General features: G+C 32.2%; 1 protein-coding gene across 1 annotated transcript; it reads left to right on the forward strand.

The window, feature by feature from the left end:
* Positions 1-1,656: 1,656 nt before the first annotated feature.
* LOC134269520 (multiple epidermal growth factor-like domains protein 6) lies at positions 1,657-13,844 on the forward strand. Its single transcript, XM_062751725.1, has 7 exons — positions 1,657-1,720; positions 2,145-2,345; positions 7,019-7,035; positions 7,372-7,609; positions 10,133-10,210; positions 10,836-11,126; positions 13,693-13,844. The coding sequence occupies exons 1-7, from the start codon at positions 1,657-1,659 to the stop codon at positions 13,842-13,844; spliced, it is 1,041 nt and encodes a 346-aa protein (XP_062607709.1).
* The last annotated feature ends 256 nt before the right edge of the window (positions 13,845-14,100 follow it).

Raw genomic sequence — 14,100 nt, forward strand, 5'->3', positions numbered from 1 at the left:
TAAAAACGTGCGTGTGTGGGCAAAGTTGTTGGTTGGTGGGAGTGGGGATTGACCAGTGTGCTTTTGCCTATTCTATTGACAAATGTAATGAATCTAAAAAAAATATAATCTTTTGTACAGGCGGGTGTAAATACATGCATATAGCGGGAAGAGGTTTATTGACAATATGATACCATACAGTTCCATGCAAATTACCAGCTTTGTAGATAAGCAAAAAAAAATTCTCTCTCTTTCTGTCAATCGAATATAGAAATGAATTGTTCCTGCATGTATTTATAATACCATTATAAACAACCGTAGTACACACTCCATCCTATATCTGCCCCCTCCTCGCTTGACAGAAACTTATACCTCTATATATTTATGTGGTTTGTTAACCACTCTTCCCATGCCGAACATGCAGATCAAGAGCTTTAAATGAGCCTATGCTTAATCTGCGGTAAAGAAATATGTGTAATTGGTTATAAATTTAATAAGACTATAAAAAAATAGGCCAAAGTTATATTATGCTTTAGAATGAAGTACATTCAGTGTATTTAATATAACTGAAGTCAGAGTCAGAAAAAACGATACATTCAAATGTATTTATGTCCGTAAAAGCCCTAAGATTGGTCTCATTGTTTTAGTTCTAAATATTTTCACAGCGTGTTTCCCATGTTGGTTACAGGTTTATATTTGAATCAATTTTATTATCTAATTTGTTAAACGCAATCAAAAAAATATATATATATTTTGTTTAATTACATATTGCTTTATTACATTTTTGCATGACTTCAGTGCTTAAAAAATAACGGAAAATGTAAGAACGAAAAAGCTCGTTATTACAATTTGCATTGATCTCGACGCAAAATGTAATAACGCAAAATGTAATAATCTAAAAGTCCTGTTTTTACATTTTGTGTTGATCTACACAAAGTGTAATAACATAGCATCATTTTCGGAGGGTAGGGTGTGGGGAAGAGGGGCAAAGAAAATATTTTATCCTGAAAAAAATACTTGAGATGTAATACCAAAAATGTTTATCGAAGGATTTATCAAAGTTATGTCAGCCCTAATTTTTAACCTTGTGTAGATACCAAAACCGTTATTTGTACATATTTAAACGTGAATGGAGGGGGGGGGGGCAATCAGAATTTAAATGAAAATTTATTATAGTTTTGCTATGTCTGGAAAAAGTAAGGGTCCCCCCTGCCCCCTCATACTATCCCCTGTAAAAATTACATTATTGCATATGCATTGGGAAAAGTTTCTTACAGAACAGCGAGGTCTTATTATATAAGCATCGCCTTGGACAATGAAGATCTTTAAAATCATTAGCTTTCATCTGACCAGACCGCCCTTTTAACGAAAATAGAAGTTTTAAAGAAAATGTAGCATCCAAAAATAAAAGATAAACAGCAACATACATGTGTGTTGCATTGCGGGTCTGGAAAAATAGTCCATTTTTCCTTAGACCAGGCGGTATCTTTAGAGATTGACATGCACCGCTCGTTTATGAATTTTAAACAAAGTTGTGTTGCGAAACAACATCGCAATGTGAAAATCAAGATCTTTGTGAATATAAATGTACAAAAAATGTCATGTAAATGAACAGGGAAATTGTCAGATTAATTTATTTAACGTTTATATTGAGTTTTTCACTTCCTTGTTATCAAAATGTCTACCTTTACAGCACTTTGTGTGTCCCTTCTGTCGCTGTTCACTGTCGGATATTGTTACGGTATGTTCTGTCTTTACTTAATAATTATACAACAACAGTGCTATAGATTCAGATTTAAATAAATAATAATATCCTTTTGATTAGAGTTGAGCACATGAATATGAGGTTTTTTTTATTGTCAAAATATTCGTATTTCGAATTAATAAAACGAATTCCTAAAGTTTCAATATTTATTTGTTCTGATTTCATGATTACATGAAACCGGAAAAACAATTGTCGGTTTGGCTATTCCGTGGCTTGATTGGTTCCTTCACTACTGACAAATTAATGTTCACCATAATTTTCTTTAAAACATGTTTGCACAATATTCACCTTTTGTGTAACTTTCTATGGTCTTTGGGCCTTATTGTCATTTGTTATCTCCATATTTGATATGAACCTGGTGTAGAACAAATGCAATAAAAAAATTCGTATTCTTCTTCAGTAAAGTTAAGCAGAGTGTCTGGGGCTATCGTCTCCCAAAGCTCAACATATAAGTCAGCATTGTTGGCTGTTGATGGAAATTACGCACAGTATTATCCAGAGTGTGCATTTACCGGTAAAAATGAAGCATATGCTTGGGTTCAGGTGGATCTCCGAAAAGCTTACAGTCTAAAATCTGTCAAATTATACCTCAGAAATGATGGTAAGTAAAACTTAAATTTTAAGTTTACGTCCAGTTTATGACCGTGGATAGAAATATAAATAGTAAATATATATAGGCGAGGTTAAACCGGATGCCCTAGGCAAACGTCAGGATACGCATGCGTGAGAATACTTCTAAGACAACTTGCTAGTAGAATAATTCGCCCTAGTTGGATTAGAATATGCCATTTTATTCACAAATCTTGCTTTTAAATTTGCAAAAGTTATCGTATTTATATATTTATTGGCGGAGCCGAATTTCTCTCATGCATGTATATTTTTATATATACAAAGTAAGCATTGATTCTATGGCACAAACATTTTAAAAGTAGGAAGAACTTCCAGTATTTACTATTAGATAATTACATGTAGATACCTTAATAACTTCATTCAATGACTTGTTCTAACCTTTAAAATCGGCATTAGTTTTGTGCAATAATTTGTTATACAGCAATTAAAACACAGCTTGATAGATGCCTGTAGAAAGGGTTTATCGTGTTGGGGGGGGGGGATTTAAAAATCTGCGTACTACAGAGCTATACTACAGGTGAACCATCAGATCTATTTTCTAATGATAGATTTCTTCTGTATAAAACAAGAACAGATATTTAGTCCCAGCCGATATCCGTTACATGCATCAAATAGCCTAAGTTTTTTTTTTAATTAGAAATTATAGGCTAATCGGATTTAAAATTTTATTATTATGCAATGAATGTATTACAAATGTATCAGTCAAAATATGCAGGTCATTGTGGAAATGTGAACGAGCCTACATGAATATTCACTAGACCTAGAAATTTTCTCTAATTGATTTTTGGTTCGAAACACATGGTCCACGTACAATGAATTGCAGTCTTTTTTTTAAAGACAGCAACTTTTATATTTCATAGGTGTATTCTTTATGACAAGACCTTTTTTTTGGTGCCAACAAATTTTGACCCTTGACCTTGGAGTTTACGGAAAAAAAAACCATTTTACCAGACTTTAACATTGACAAAAACATTTGAACAGTTTGAGCAAGGGCTTTCATACATCCCATGTGTATTCATAGCGACAAGACAGTTCAGCTGGAATGATATTTTAGACCTTTTGACCTTGACCTAAGAGTTGACTCACTTTTCAAAACAAGAACTTCCATATTCCACATATTCCTTGTAACCTTCCAAATAACATGACCACCCTTTTGGTACCAACACTTTTGACCTTGACCTTTTGAGTTTCACATGCCTTTGAGAGAATTCAACCCTCACAGTAAGCTATCATACGGGAGCATCAGCATTTCACAAACACATCTTAAAATATGTTTTATACAGAATTAATATTTTTCATTCAAGACATAAAATTTACAGTAAAGAATTGAATTACTCCTTCCTCCTTTAAATCCAACAATGTAGAATAAAATACAACGTATATTTACCTGCTCGTGACCATCCAGGTGATTACATACACTGTATAATGATGTTATTTTCTAAAACATGAGACTAAAGATAAATTTGGGTATATTCCAAATTTTTGAAAGATATTTTACTCGCAGCTAACTCCCACTCATATGTACATAGGATCGAGGGGAGGGGGGGTTACATGAGGCATGTCCCCCTCCCAACATTTTTGAGAATGTAAAGCTTTTAAGTTAAATTTTAAGGATATACATTCCAATAAAAAACACTCCCATAGTTAATGAACCTTAACATCCCACCAAATAAACGTTTGAGTTAGGAGAATGCGTTTCCTTTTATGGGGGATGGAGTGCTACTCACAATTTTATTTTAGGTAGGAAGAAAGTGAAAAATCTTTCCAAGACTATTGTTTGTTTGGTTGTTTTGAACATATTTTATTAACACTATTTCGGTGGGTTTGGCATTTTGTCAAATCCCCCACAAATTGCCAATTACCATAAATTGTCAAAACCTTTGCATAAAAGGACAAGTCTCATTTAAGGCTTATCTGTGGTCCTCGGTTACTCCTCAAATTTCGAACATTTATCAAAGGCTTTTAAAATTAAATGTAATTGATAACTAATGTCTTGATTATTTGAATCTTCATCTAAAAATGTCAAATAATAGATATACACAGCATTCGAAGCTACGTTTTGAAGTTGGGGTCCTTTGATTTTCATGAATATCAAAAGAAATCACTGACAGGTACACACTTTCAAGCTTTCATAAACACCGAGCACAGATTTGTTCAGAGTCGAGTTTGATATATATTGTGTATATTATATTTTTAAAGGTTGAGAAAAAATATCTTTGTTGAACAACTTTGTGCTCTATGTTTTCTAATTAAAAGTATTGTGATTTTGAACCTCGTCGCCGTCTTCATTTACATACGATTAACCTCTTTATGACCTGTTTCGAATCACAACAAGCCACGTGGATTTGTGTCGTTACAGGTAAATGCCCACAGTAAACGTGCAAGCAAGCACTCTGTTGAAATGTACTCAGATCTTGTATCGGTCAGCATATGGACTTGTTATAGTGGTTCATTCATATGGCTAGAGTTTTGTGAATAGAAAATTAAAATTTGTTGTTGAATGTGAATCTTGAACATATAATTAGTCTTTGAAAGGAAAATATTATATATCACGGATATTCTTTTTATAGTATCTAATATAAATGTCTCCGCCCATTTACATGTAACAGAAAAACCGTAGTCTGATGGAGGGGAAAAGTTCCGGTATTTTTTAGCCCGATGGGTGTTAAAAATCGGCTTGTACTTTTTGATATCTTTAATAATTCTTTATGAAATCATTATGATTTTATTAGAAATACTTTGTTATACACAATGAAATCAAACAAATACCCATTGCTACTATATATCCAGTAAACCAAGGGTGTAAAAAGGGACCACGCTACTATACTTAAGTGGAATACTCCTTTTTAATATTCCTGTCTATTCTGAGACGAATGTAGAGGAAATAAATCCTTACATTCCCCCTAGAAAGTCATGTGCAGTTCTATGGTCAATACGCTGATTTCGTCACCTTTTAAGTACAATATTCACCTTGTCCTTTGGGCTCGGATAATATTATAATCCTTAGCGTCTAAATTATCATATTGACTTCAAAAATCAGCAATAAGTGTATGATAACAAAAATTAAAAATTCCCATATTTTTGTAGACATAATATTTTATTGGTTAGAGGGAAAGTATTGTCTCGTTCCTGATTAGATTTTGCGGATAAAATAATTATTTGCAGGAGCAGCGGTGATCTATTTGTGGTTGTGTTAGAAAGTGAACATGGGGAAATGAGATATTATTTATGTTTAGTTCAATTAAATATTTTTTTTAAAAAATGAAAACAAGTTAAAAAACATAAACAAAAAATTAAAAACTTGCATTAAACTTAGCATTAATTGTTGTTATGTTTCAATTTCATTATCATTTCTCATCAGGTAATTAACAATTTATGGTTCATTAAAAAAGTGTTTACAATAGATACTCTCCAGCATGGGAGTGTGTAAGATATGGAAGAAAATCGTCATGATTTTCCGGATAATAATGACGTGGTAAAATTGCACAATGAATAAAAATTGAAAAGTTTTTTAACTATTAAAAAAAAGTTAAGAATATGCTCTATATATAGCTGCAAATGACACAAAAATATAATTTGTACATTTTGCACCGCGGCTTGCAGCATATAGCCTACTCGCAGAAACAATGGGCATTATCACGTGACCAACGTCCAGATCAGCACGTGGTTTATGTTGAGAGGCCTACACCTTCTTTGTGATTACAGTAAATTCTTATCATTTATCATTGACTTATTTTTACATCGACTAATTTACATGAGCAAGTGAGGTAAAATGTCTGTTTATTAATTTTTTTTGAAATTATTTATTTTGCTTTGAAGACAGTCTGAAATAAAATGATTTGAATGAATGTCTCGACGTGCTTTCCTTGCACGGACGCTTTTAGAATTTTGAAAGGATATTTTTGAAGTGTTAAACTTTGTTTGCGGCCAATTCGATGCTTTGCATCAGTTTTACTTGTTCTATAAGTTACATGTATTTAGTTGAAAACTTTTTGTGAAGAACATTTATTTATTAAGACTACACAAAATTGTTGTCCCCATGCTTTCCCTGTCTATGTAGATAACATTTTCTACGGTTTGAGGTGAAAATTGTCTCGTTTGCGATTAGATTTCATTGATTAAGTAATGCTGTTTTTAATATTTGAAATTTTTTAAATTTTTTGAAGAAGTAGCAAATTAATAGAAGTGTGCCCCCTGCTTTCGATGTCCTTCTATATGGCATTTTTAAATGTTATATTGTATCAGTCATGCACTCCCTATCATATGCCATGCAAAAGTAATCACCAAAGGTAAAAACTTTGAAAATAAGGTCAAACATGAAGGTTAAATGGTCAAATATTATAGCATGCTCGAAAACATCTTGTTAATTACAGGCAACAAACATGTCGAATTTTGAAGCCCTTTATCTATTGTCTCTATATATCAAATGTTATAACGAAGCAATTTTTAAACGTAGGCCAAACTTCAAGGTGAATGTTATATATGGGGTCAAAAATCAACAGAACTTAGAAGGGCACTGTCACAGGTAATACAATTTTACCAGACAAAACAATAAAAGTTATATTCCCAAGCAAAATAAATAATTTTCGATATTTTCTTTTACATTTCCTTATTCATGAAAAATATTTTATTTTTATGTTTTAGCCATTCTGTGTTTGTCTGTGTGTGGGTGGGGGGGCTGTGTTAGAGAGAGAGAGAGAGAGAGAGAGAGATAATAAATACATGTACATATATAAATTTCATCATCTCATTGGAAGACTATGATATGAGAAATGCAGTAGTCAAAAAATTTCTCATCGCGGTCAATCTGTTTAGAATAACATTTTAGTTACTCTTGTTACACCCCGAAATTCCGACATAGAGACTACCAGAATTTCAGAGCTTAAAAAGATCAGACTGCCACAAAGTTGGCGTTTTCCTAGATTTATCACTATCCTTTACTTATATGTTTATTAAGGAAGTAAATGAAAGAAATATTCCTTATTCCAGCTAACTAGCCTCCATACCGACTTCGCCAGTTTTACTTAGACGTATCAAATTCATCGGCAGGCACCTCAAGACAGAGAGTGAGATGTTACACAGATAACACTACAGCCCCAGCCACGCCCTCTCCCGTGATTGACATCCCTTGTAAACAGACGGCGAGATACGTCATTATACAGACTACATACAAAGCACCAGAAGATACAGATTCTACAGGACCTGTCTTAGAGATCTGTGAAATTGAAGTGATTGGTAATGCACCACAATGTCCCTATTTTATATAAATTTTAGTTCAATGTGTGCCTCTTTAACCCATGCCAATCATTTTTCTCTCTTTTACTCTTTTATAAAGGTCCCCGTTAAACCACTTTTGACGTGAAAATTGGTTCATATATTATCGAAAACGAGAGATGTAAAAAATGTTCAAAAAGCATTTCAAAACCAGAAGAAAAAAGACTCACAAGTATTATTAAATTGTCCTTAGTGGTCAACGAGACTTTATTTAAAAATATCTTATATCAGTATAAAGGAGAGGTTTCCACAAGGCTGTTTTTGGCCCATGTTTTTTTGCAAAAAATGAAATTAGATTGCCAACAATTTTAAACTAACTTTCATTATTTTCAACTTGTATAATTTTGTCCTGTGTATTTATTCTGCGAGAAAAAAGTTAGGAAAATATTGAAATAAACGATCAAAGTATGGTACCCTCAACCGCTTTAACATTGAGTATATGGAAAAATGTTGGAGAGTAATGATGTTTAACCTTCTAGTACCCCATGTGTTGCATTCTGAACCAAAACCATAATTTGATAATTAATTATTTATATGTAAAGTAATATTATACTGAAATATGGTTGTGGTTCGGAATGCAACACACACTTAAATACTAATTACTTTGCAAATTTTGCAATCTGTTGACTTGAGGTTGATTTTATTCAAACATTTTTAAAAGTGAATTATACACATTTATAACATTGTCCAGTCAATCAAACAGATTACTGAACTTTCAACCCTAGTTTTGAAGGAGAGTGGTATACTTTTTTACCCTTGTGTGTCTGTCTAGCTGTCTGTGTGTCTGTCTGTAACAAATTTTCTTCGCATATTCTCGGCAACTACTCATACAATGTAGTAGATGATTGGGGCTTTTAAAACACGTTTTGCATGTCAAAAGGTGACATTTATTTCTGTATGAATACAACATCAACTTTCTGTTTATCAGCGTGTCTGTATGTACCAATTGTCCATCATGGTTTTCTCAGCGAATATTAATTGCAGATTCTTGAAATTTTAGTACATTCTTTGTTTACGCATGCCATGTTATTGTGAGATTGATTCATGAGAGTCAAACAGAGTGGGGTTTTACTATTTAGTACTGGCTTGTCCTTTTATACCTGTATTAAAATCATACGATGATATCAAACATGAAGGAAAAATAATTGATTATATTATATTGTGTGTCTGTTTGTGAGGAAAACCAAAAACTTTGACACTAGAGACGATAGTTTCAAAATATAAAGACCAATTTCAGACTTATTGTAAGTAAGCAATATTAATAGTTTAATGTAAAAAATTCTATGGCTACAATTACAGAAGTTCTTTTTAAAAAAAAAAAAATATTAAATTAGTTAACTTTTTGTGTTACCCCAGCCCTGTTACATGTTCCCTGATGATATTTGGTTAATCTTTCTTTGGTTTTTCACAATGAATAGTCTTTAACAAGTAATAAATCTTTATAACCCTCTAAGACGCTTTTAGAGGGACCCTTTAAATATATGTACCCCTTGGTCACGTGACTTGTATAGGTTGGTTTTGCAAATACTTGTAAATCATGATCTGATTGATAATAATTATGGTGGGAAAGTTATCTTTATTTTAAAATATCAATCAAAGACTGGGTCAATTATGGTAAATTAAAGTTTTAAAGGTGATATATATTGCAATTTTAAGTTTTAAAAAAAATATCACTACAGTACTTCATTTTCTTTCAAATTTCACATTGTAAGCATTATCTAGCTTGACAGATTTTTATTGTTGTCTAAAGATATTTGTTAGTGTGTTGTACGAGGGCTGATCCAAAAGTTATGTCACAACGTCGATAAAATCGCTATCCGTCGGCGTAATTTAATGACCCATTACCCACCGAAAATCGCTGAAATCATCTAAACAAGTATCTTATTTTCATTCATTCCTCCGAAAGTGTGGTGAATCAATGTAACTGTCTCTACTGGCGATTCTCCATTTTGAAGCAAATATGCATTACAGTTTGTTTTGCCTTTTTTGTCCATTTTGACATTTCCTTTTTTCAATGTACCGGAATAAATCAACGATGGTTTTCATAAAAAAAAATAGCTGTGATGTCATATAATTTTCAATTCAAGACTAGAAAATGATGTAAGTTTTTGACTTTTAAAGTATTTTGCGTTTAGGTGCTTTTAAAGGATGCTTTTTAAGTGTTTGTCTTTCTTATACTAAAAAAAGTACACTTTAATCTGTGACGTTCGGTTTAGACGCGGCGACACCCCCTATCTTATATATTTTAAACATCTATAAAATAAATTCAGTTTAACATTATTGAATGAAAATTCAAAGTTTAATTAAATTTATATTTGTGCATCTTTTGGTGTATAATATTTGATAATATGGCGCCAAATATAAAAGATATGGACACTGTGTCATTACTTTTGGATCAACCCTCGTATAATGAAATTTGCAACTCAATATGCCGATGAGGATCTATTTAGATTTTAATTATTTTATGCTACAAATTTACCAAAGGTTGCAATATCGGTCACTATGGACCATCCTGTTCATCATGTGGAGGTTGTGAAAACTGCAACATTGAATCTGGTTGCCGTAAGTACTATATACTTTTATTCCTTTTGTTTTTAAATGTAAAGAAACATCCTTTTGCGTACTCTAATATAGTGATTGAGCAATGAGAGATATTTTTATGCCAACACACACAGCGACACGGGACCTCGGTTTAAACGGTCTTATCCGAAAAACCGGTCCCCACGTCCAACAGTGGGATTCAAATTCGCGACGTAGGCATCAGGTCCTTACTCTGCGACTTAGGAGCAGACGGTCTAACCACTGTGCCACTTGTGCGACGCTTCCAATTGTAAAATGCTGTTTTTGATAAAAAGAATAATCCTCAATAAGGCACATGAAAATCATTATTACGAATGTTGAAATTAAAAAAATGAATTGTTATTGTGCTATAGAATAATAAATGAATCGCATTGTTTAATGGTTTCTAATTTCTTGAAGAACAGTTTAAAGAATCGGACTTTCAGATTGAAACATGAATGCTGATAGGAACATGTAAAATTACTAAATTCTTTAAATTTTGAAATGAAAAGTGTTTAACTTTATAGGACTTTTTGTGCTAGAAATATACTTCGTCAATGAAAAAGATGCTTTATATAATTATTAGATATAATTATAAAACAGTCAGATTTAATGAATCTTTATTTAGGGGTCACATGCAGCCAAAATTGTATAGATAGAGAATGTGATGAATATGGAAACTGCTCCCGGGGATGTAAGCATGGGTACTGGGGAAATAAGTGCCTGAATGGTTGTCCATCTACTTGTTTCATGACAGTCTGCAATATGAGTAGTGGAATATGCAATTCTTGCAATGCTGGATATTACGGGTCACTCTGTCACATGTCTTGTAGTAGATCTTGTGCACAACCTAGCTGTAGTCAGAACGGAACTTGTATTGGTAGATGTAAACCAAACTGGATAGGGAATCGTTGCGATGGTTTGTTTTAAATTACTCAAATTAGAACTTATTGCACACTGTCATTTCAGAAATCGGTAGTCTTGTGGGTAACTAAATCAAAGACTATCGAAAGATTTTTTTTTTACTTGTTTGTATTCAAAATATAAATCATGATAGTTAAAAAAATTCATATAGTAAGCACAATTATTATATAAATGAACCCTTTGATGGATCAACTCATGGACATATTGACTTCACAGAAAGGCATATTGAACGGAGTACGAGGTCGATATGCTTTTCTGTGAGTCGATATAGCTATGGACTGACCTCACCAACGGGCTACATTTGTTATATTATTTTTTAAATAGACTGACAAAACATTATTTGAAAATAATGAGAACAAGGCATAAATGTTCCCTTTACATGTAACACTTGGAGACTACATATCAAAATACTATAAGTACATCAAGCATTTTATTGAATCATATTACCTATATATCGATGGCGTAATTTAGATGATTTATTTAGTCAAAACACCATATTCATTTGATTATGTTTTGAATCAATTTTTTGAAAAAAAAAATAGCTAATATGTTTTAATATGAAGTAGATCCTAAATCAATGGATTGTTACGTCTCATCAATTACAAAACATTAAGAATATTAACCAAAGATAAGGTATATTTTTTAGAAAGATCGAATCGAACACAGTATAACCCTAATTGTGAAATCAGTTACAATTTTTGCTTTACAGTTATCTTCATTATAAGAAACAATAAGTCAATAGGCAATTCATTTAAATCTTAAATTTATTAACTTAAATTATATACTTACAATGTAATTATTTGATCAAGTTTGATTTAATCAGACAGCATAGAATAAATGATAAAAATAATATGAGACATAGCATATTACAGCATGAGTATGAAGTTTTTCGGAACAAGAACATACTTTTAATTACAAAGTAATTACATGATGCCTTATATTTCGAACACATAAAAAAAATTCTGACGATTAAAACAAAGAAAGTTAATACTTAAATCACAACAATAATATTGTAACACCTCAGGTTTTTAACTCTATTATTATAATTTTTTCTAATCTTTGCAGAATGCGATTACAATCATTACGGACATAGTTGCTCCAACACGTGTAGTGTCAATTGTTTAGGACAAATATGTAATAATATCACTGGATTCTGCACTTACGGCTGTATAACTGGATTTTATTCAGTGAAGTGTGAACAGAGGTGCAGTGCATCGTGTCCCTCGGCTTGCGACATAAACTCCGGGGAGTGTGAATGCCCAGTTGGGAAATATGGGTATCAATGTGATAAAACCTGTAATAAATATTGTAAAAGTTTTTGTAGTAGAACAAGCGGTATATGCGACTCTGGATGTATTGCCGGAAGATATGGAGCTGACTGCCTAAGAGTCTGTAGTAATGGGTGTAGTTCGGATTGTCATCAGGTTGATGGAAGTTGTGTCTGTAAAAAAGGATGGCAGGGTCAACAATGTAATGGTAAGACACAATTTGCGATAGAATGACATTTTTGCATACATTTACGATTCTCCCTGCTAAATTTCATAGTTTTACGCTTGAAATCACTTATTATTAAACATGCATGATAAGACAATTTATGTTCAAATTTAGTTACCTATATACAAAGGATATGAATTAAGTAAATGTAACAGCTCTCATAAGTGGGGTTGTTATCTCTCCCCGACTATTGTCAGCCATTAATGTTAGTATTTATAAATAATCATAGCGATATCTGCGAGTTTGAAAGGATAGATTTCAGTAAAGCCAATGTTTTTAAAAAATAAAGGATCACATTTTTTATATAATTCTGAGAAACAAGAATTTTTTTAATAAAGTCAACTTGAGGAATCCTGTTCTTCCAGGCTATAGTCTAGGAGTCTCATGGGCATATTTACCTTACAGGGTCATTTTAATTATTTATTTAAGTAAAAAAGAAAAACAATGAACGAAGTAAAATGCGTATTGTTATAAAACTTAATTTGAATTTAATTCCAAGGTATAAAGGAAGCATATAACATGTGCAGGGCCTATGAACAGTTTTATGATTACTTAATATGTCATCATTCTTTTCTTGACTTGACTTTTAGTTGAATTACTTTCAGTGAATCACTTTCTATTTATAACATCAACGTTGTCTAAATACTAGTAGTTATCAAACAGTAATCGTAATAAAAAATTCATTTAGTTTGATAAATTGTGAGCAGTGAGATTATTAACATCTTAGGCACAGAAATTAGATCGGAGATTCATCTACTGTCAATGGTAACGTCCCCTGTGTGACCATTTTAATCATTAGATAAAAAAAGTCCCTATATAATTTACTAATAAATAATGACATAAAGATTTGCATGAAAAACACATCTGACCCCAGGTTTCATGCTTAAAGCAAAATACTATCTGAGGTGAAACTATTATGACATCCAGCTATCTGAAAGCTGACAGAGCTCGGACATTTTGTGACTTTTGCAGACTTATCTGTAACCTATAAGCTGACGGACAGGTAGATTTTCATTCAACGGTTTCATTAACCAGACAACTAATACATAAAATTTGTATATATGTAGAATGCAGTCAGAATCGTTACGGACCACAGTGTGATCAAGAATGCAGTCCAGTCTGTTTAAATGGAACCTGTTTTTCAAACAATGGCTCATGTAAAGAAGGTTGCAATATCAACTTTCATTATGGCAAAGTATCTTTAAATGTCTCTCTTTAAGTTTTGTGTAACAATAATTGTGTTAATCTGGAGGTCTGTCCCAAACACAATCGTTCGGATATATGAATCGTTCGGATAAGTGAATCATTTGTTTTGGATACTTTTAATGAAATTTCTATGTAATTTTTTTCATTAAATGAGGGAGTTGATTAAAAGAAGAAGTATTTTTATGCAGAACACAGAATTATTTTATTAATACGAACGAAATAATACGAAAATCTCATCAGATATCATCTAATCAGCAGTATAATAGAAA

Source organism: Saccostrea cucullata, unplaced genomic scaffold (genome assembly GCF_032062105.1).
Source record: "Saccostrea cucullata isolate Sc308-1 unplaced genomic scaffold, CSIRO_AGI_Scuc_v1 ctg1372, whole genome shotgun sequence".
Classification (NCBI taxonomy): domain Eukaryota; kingdom Metazoa; phylum Mollusca; class Bivalvia; order Ostreida; family Ostreidae; genus Saccostrea; species Saccostrea cuccullata.

Excerpts from the sequence above, each read along its gene's own strand:
- LOC134269520 (XM_062751725.1), top strand. The coding sequence starts at position 1,657 with ATGTCTACCTTTACAGCACTTTGTGTGTCCCTTCTGTCGCTGTTCACT. Across the intron at positions 10,211-10,835 it reads CAACATTGAATCTGGTTGCC|GGGTCACATGCAGCCAAAAT; the intron begins GTAAGTACTATA and ends ATCTTTATTTAG. Across the intron at positions 11,127-13,692 it reads GATAGGGAATCGTTGCGATG|AATGCAGTCAGAATCGTTAC; the intron begins GTTTGTTTTAAA and ends GTATATATGTAG.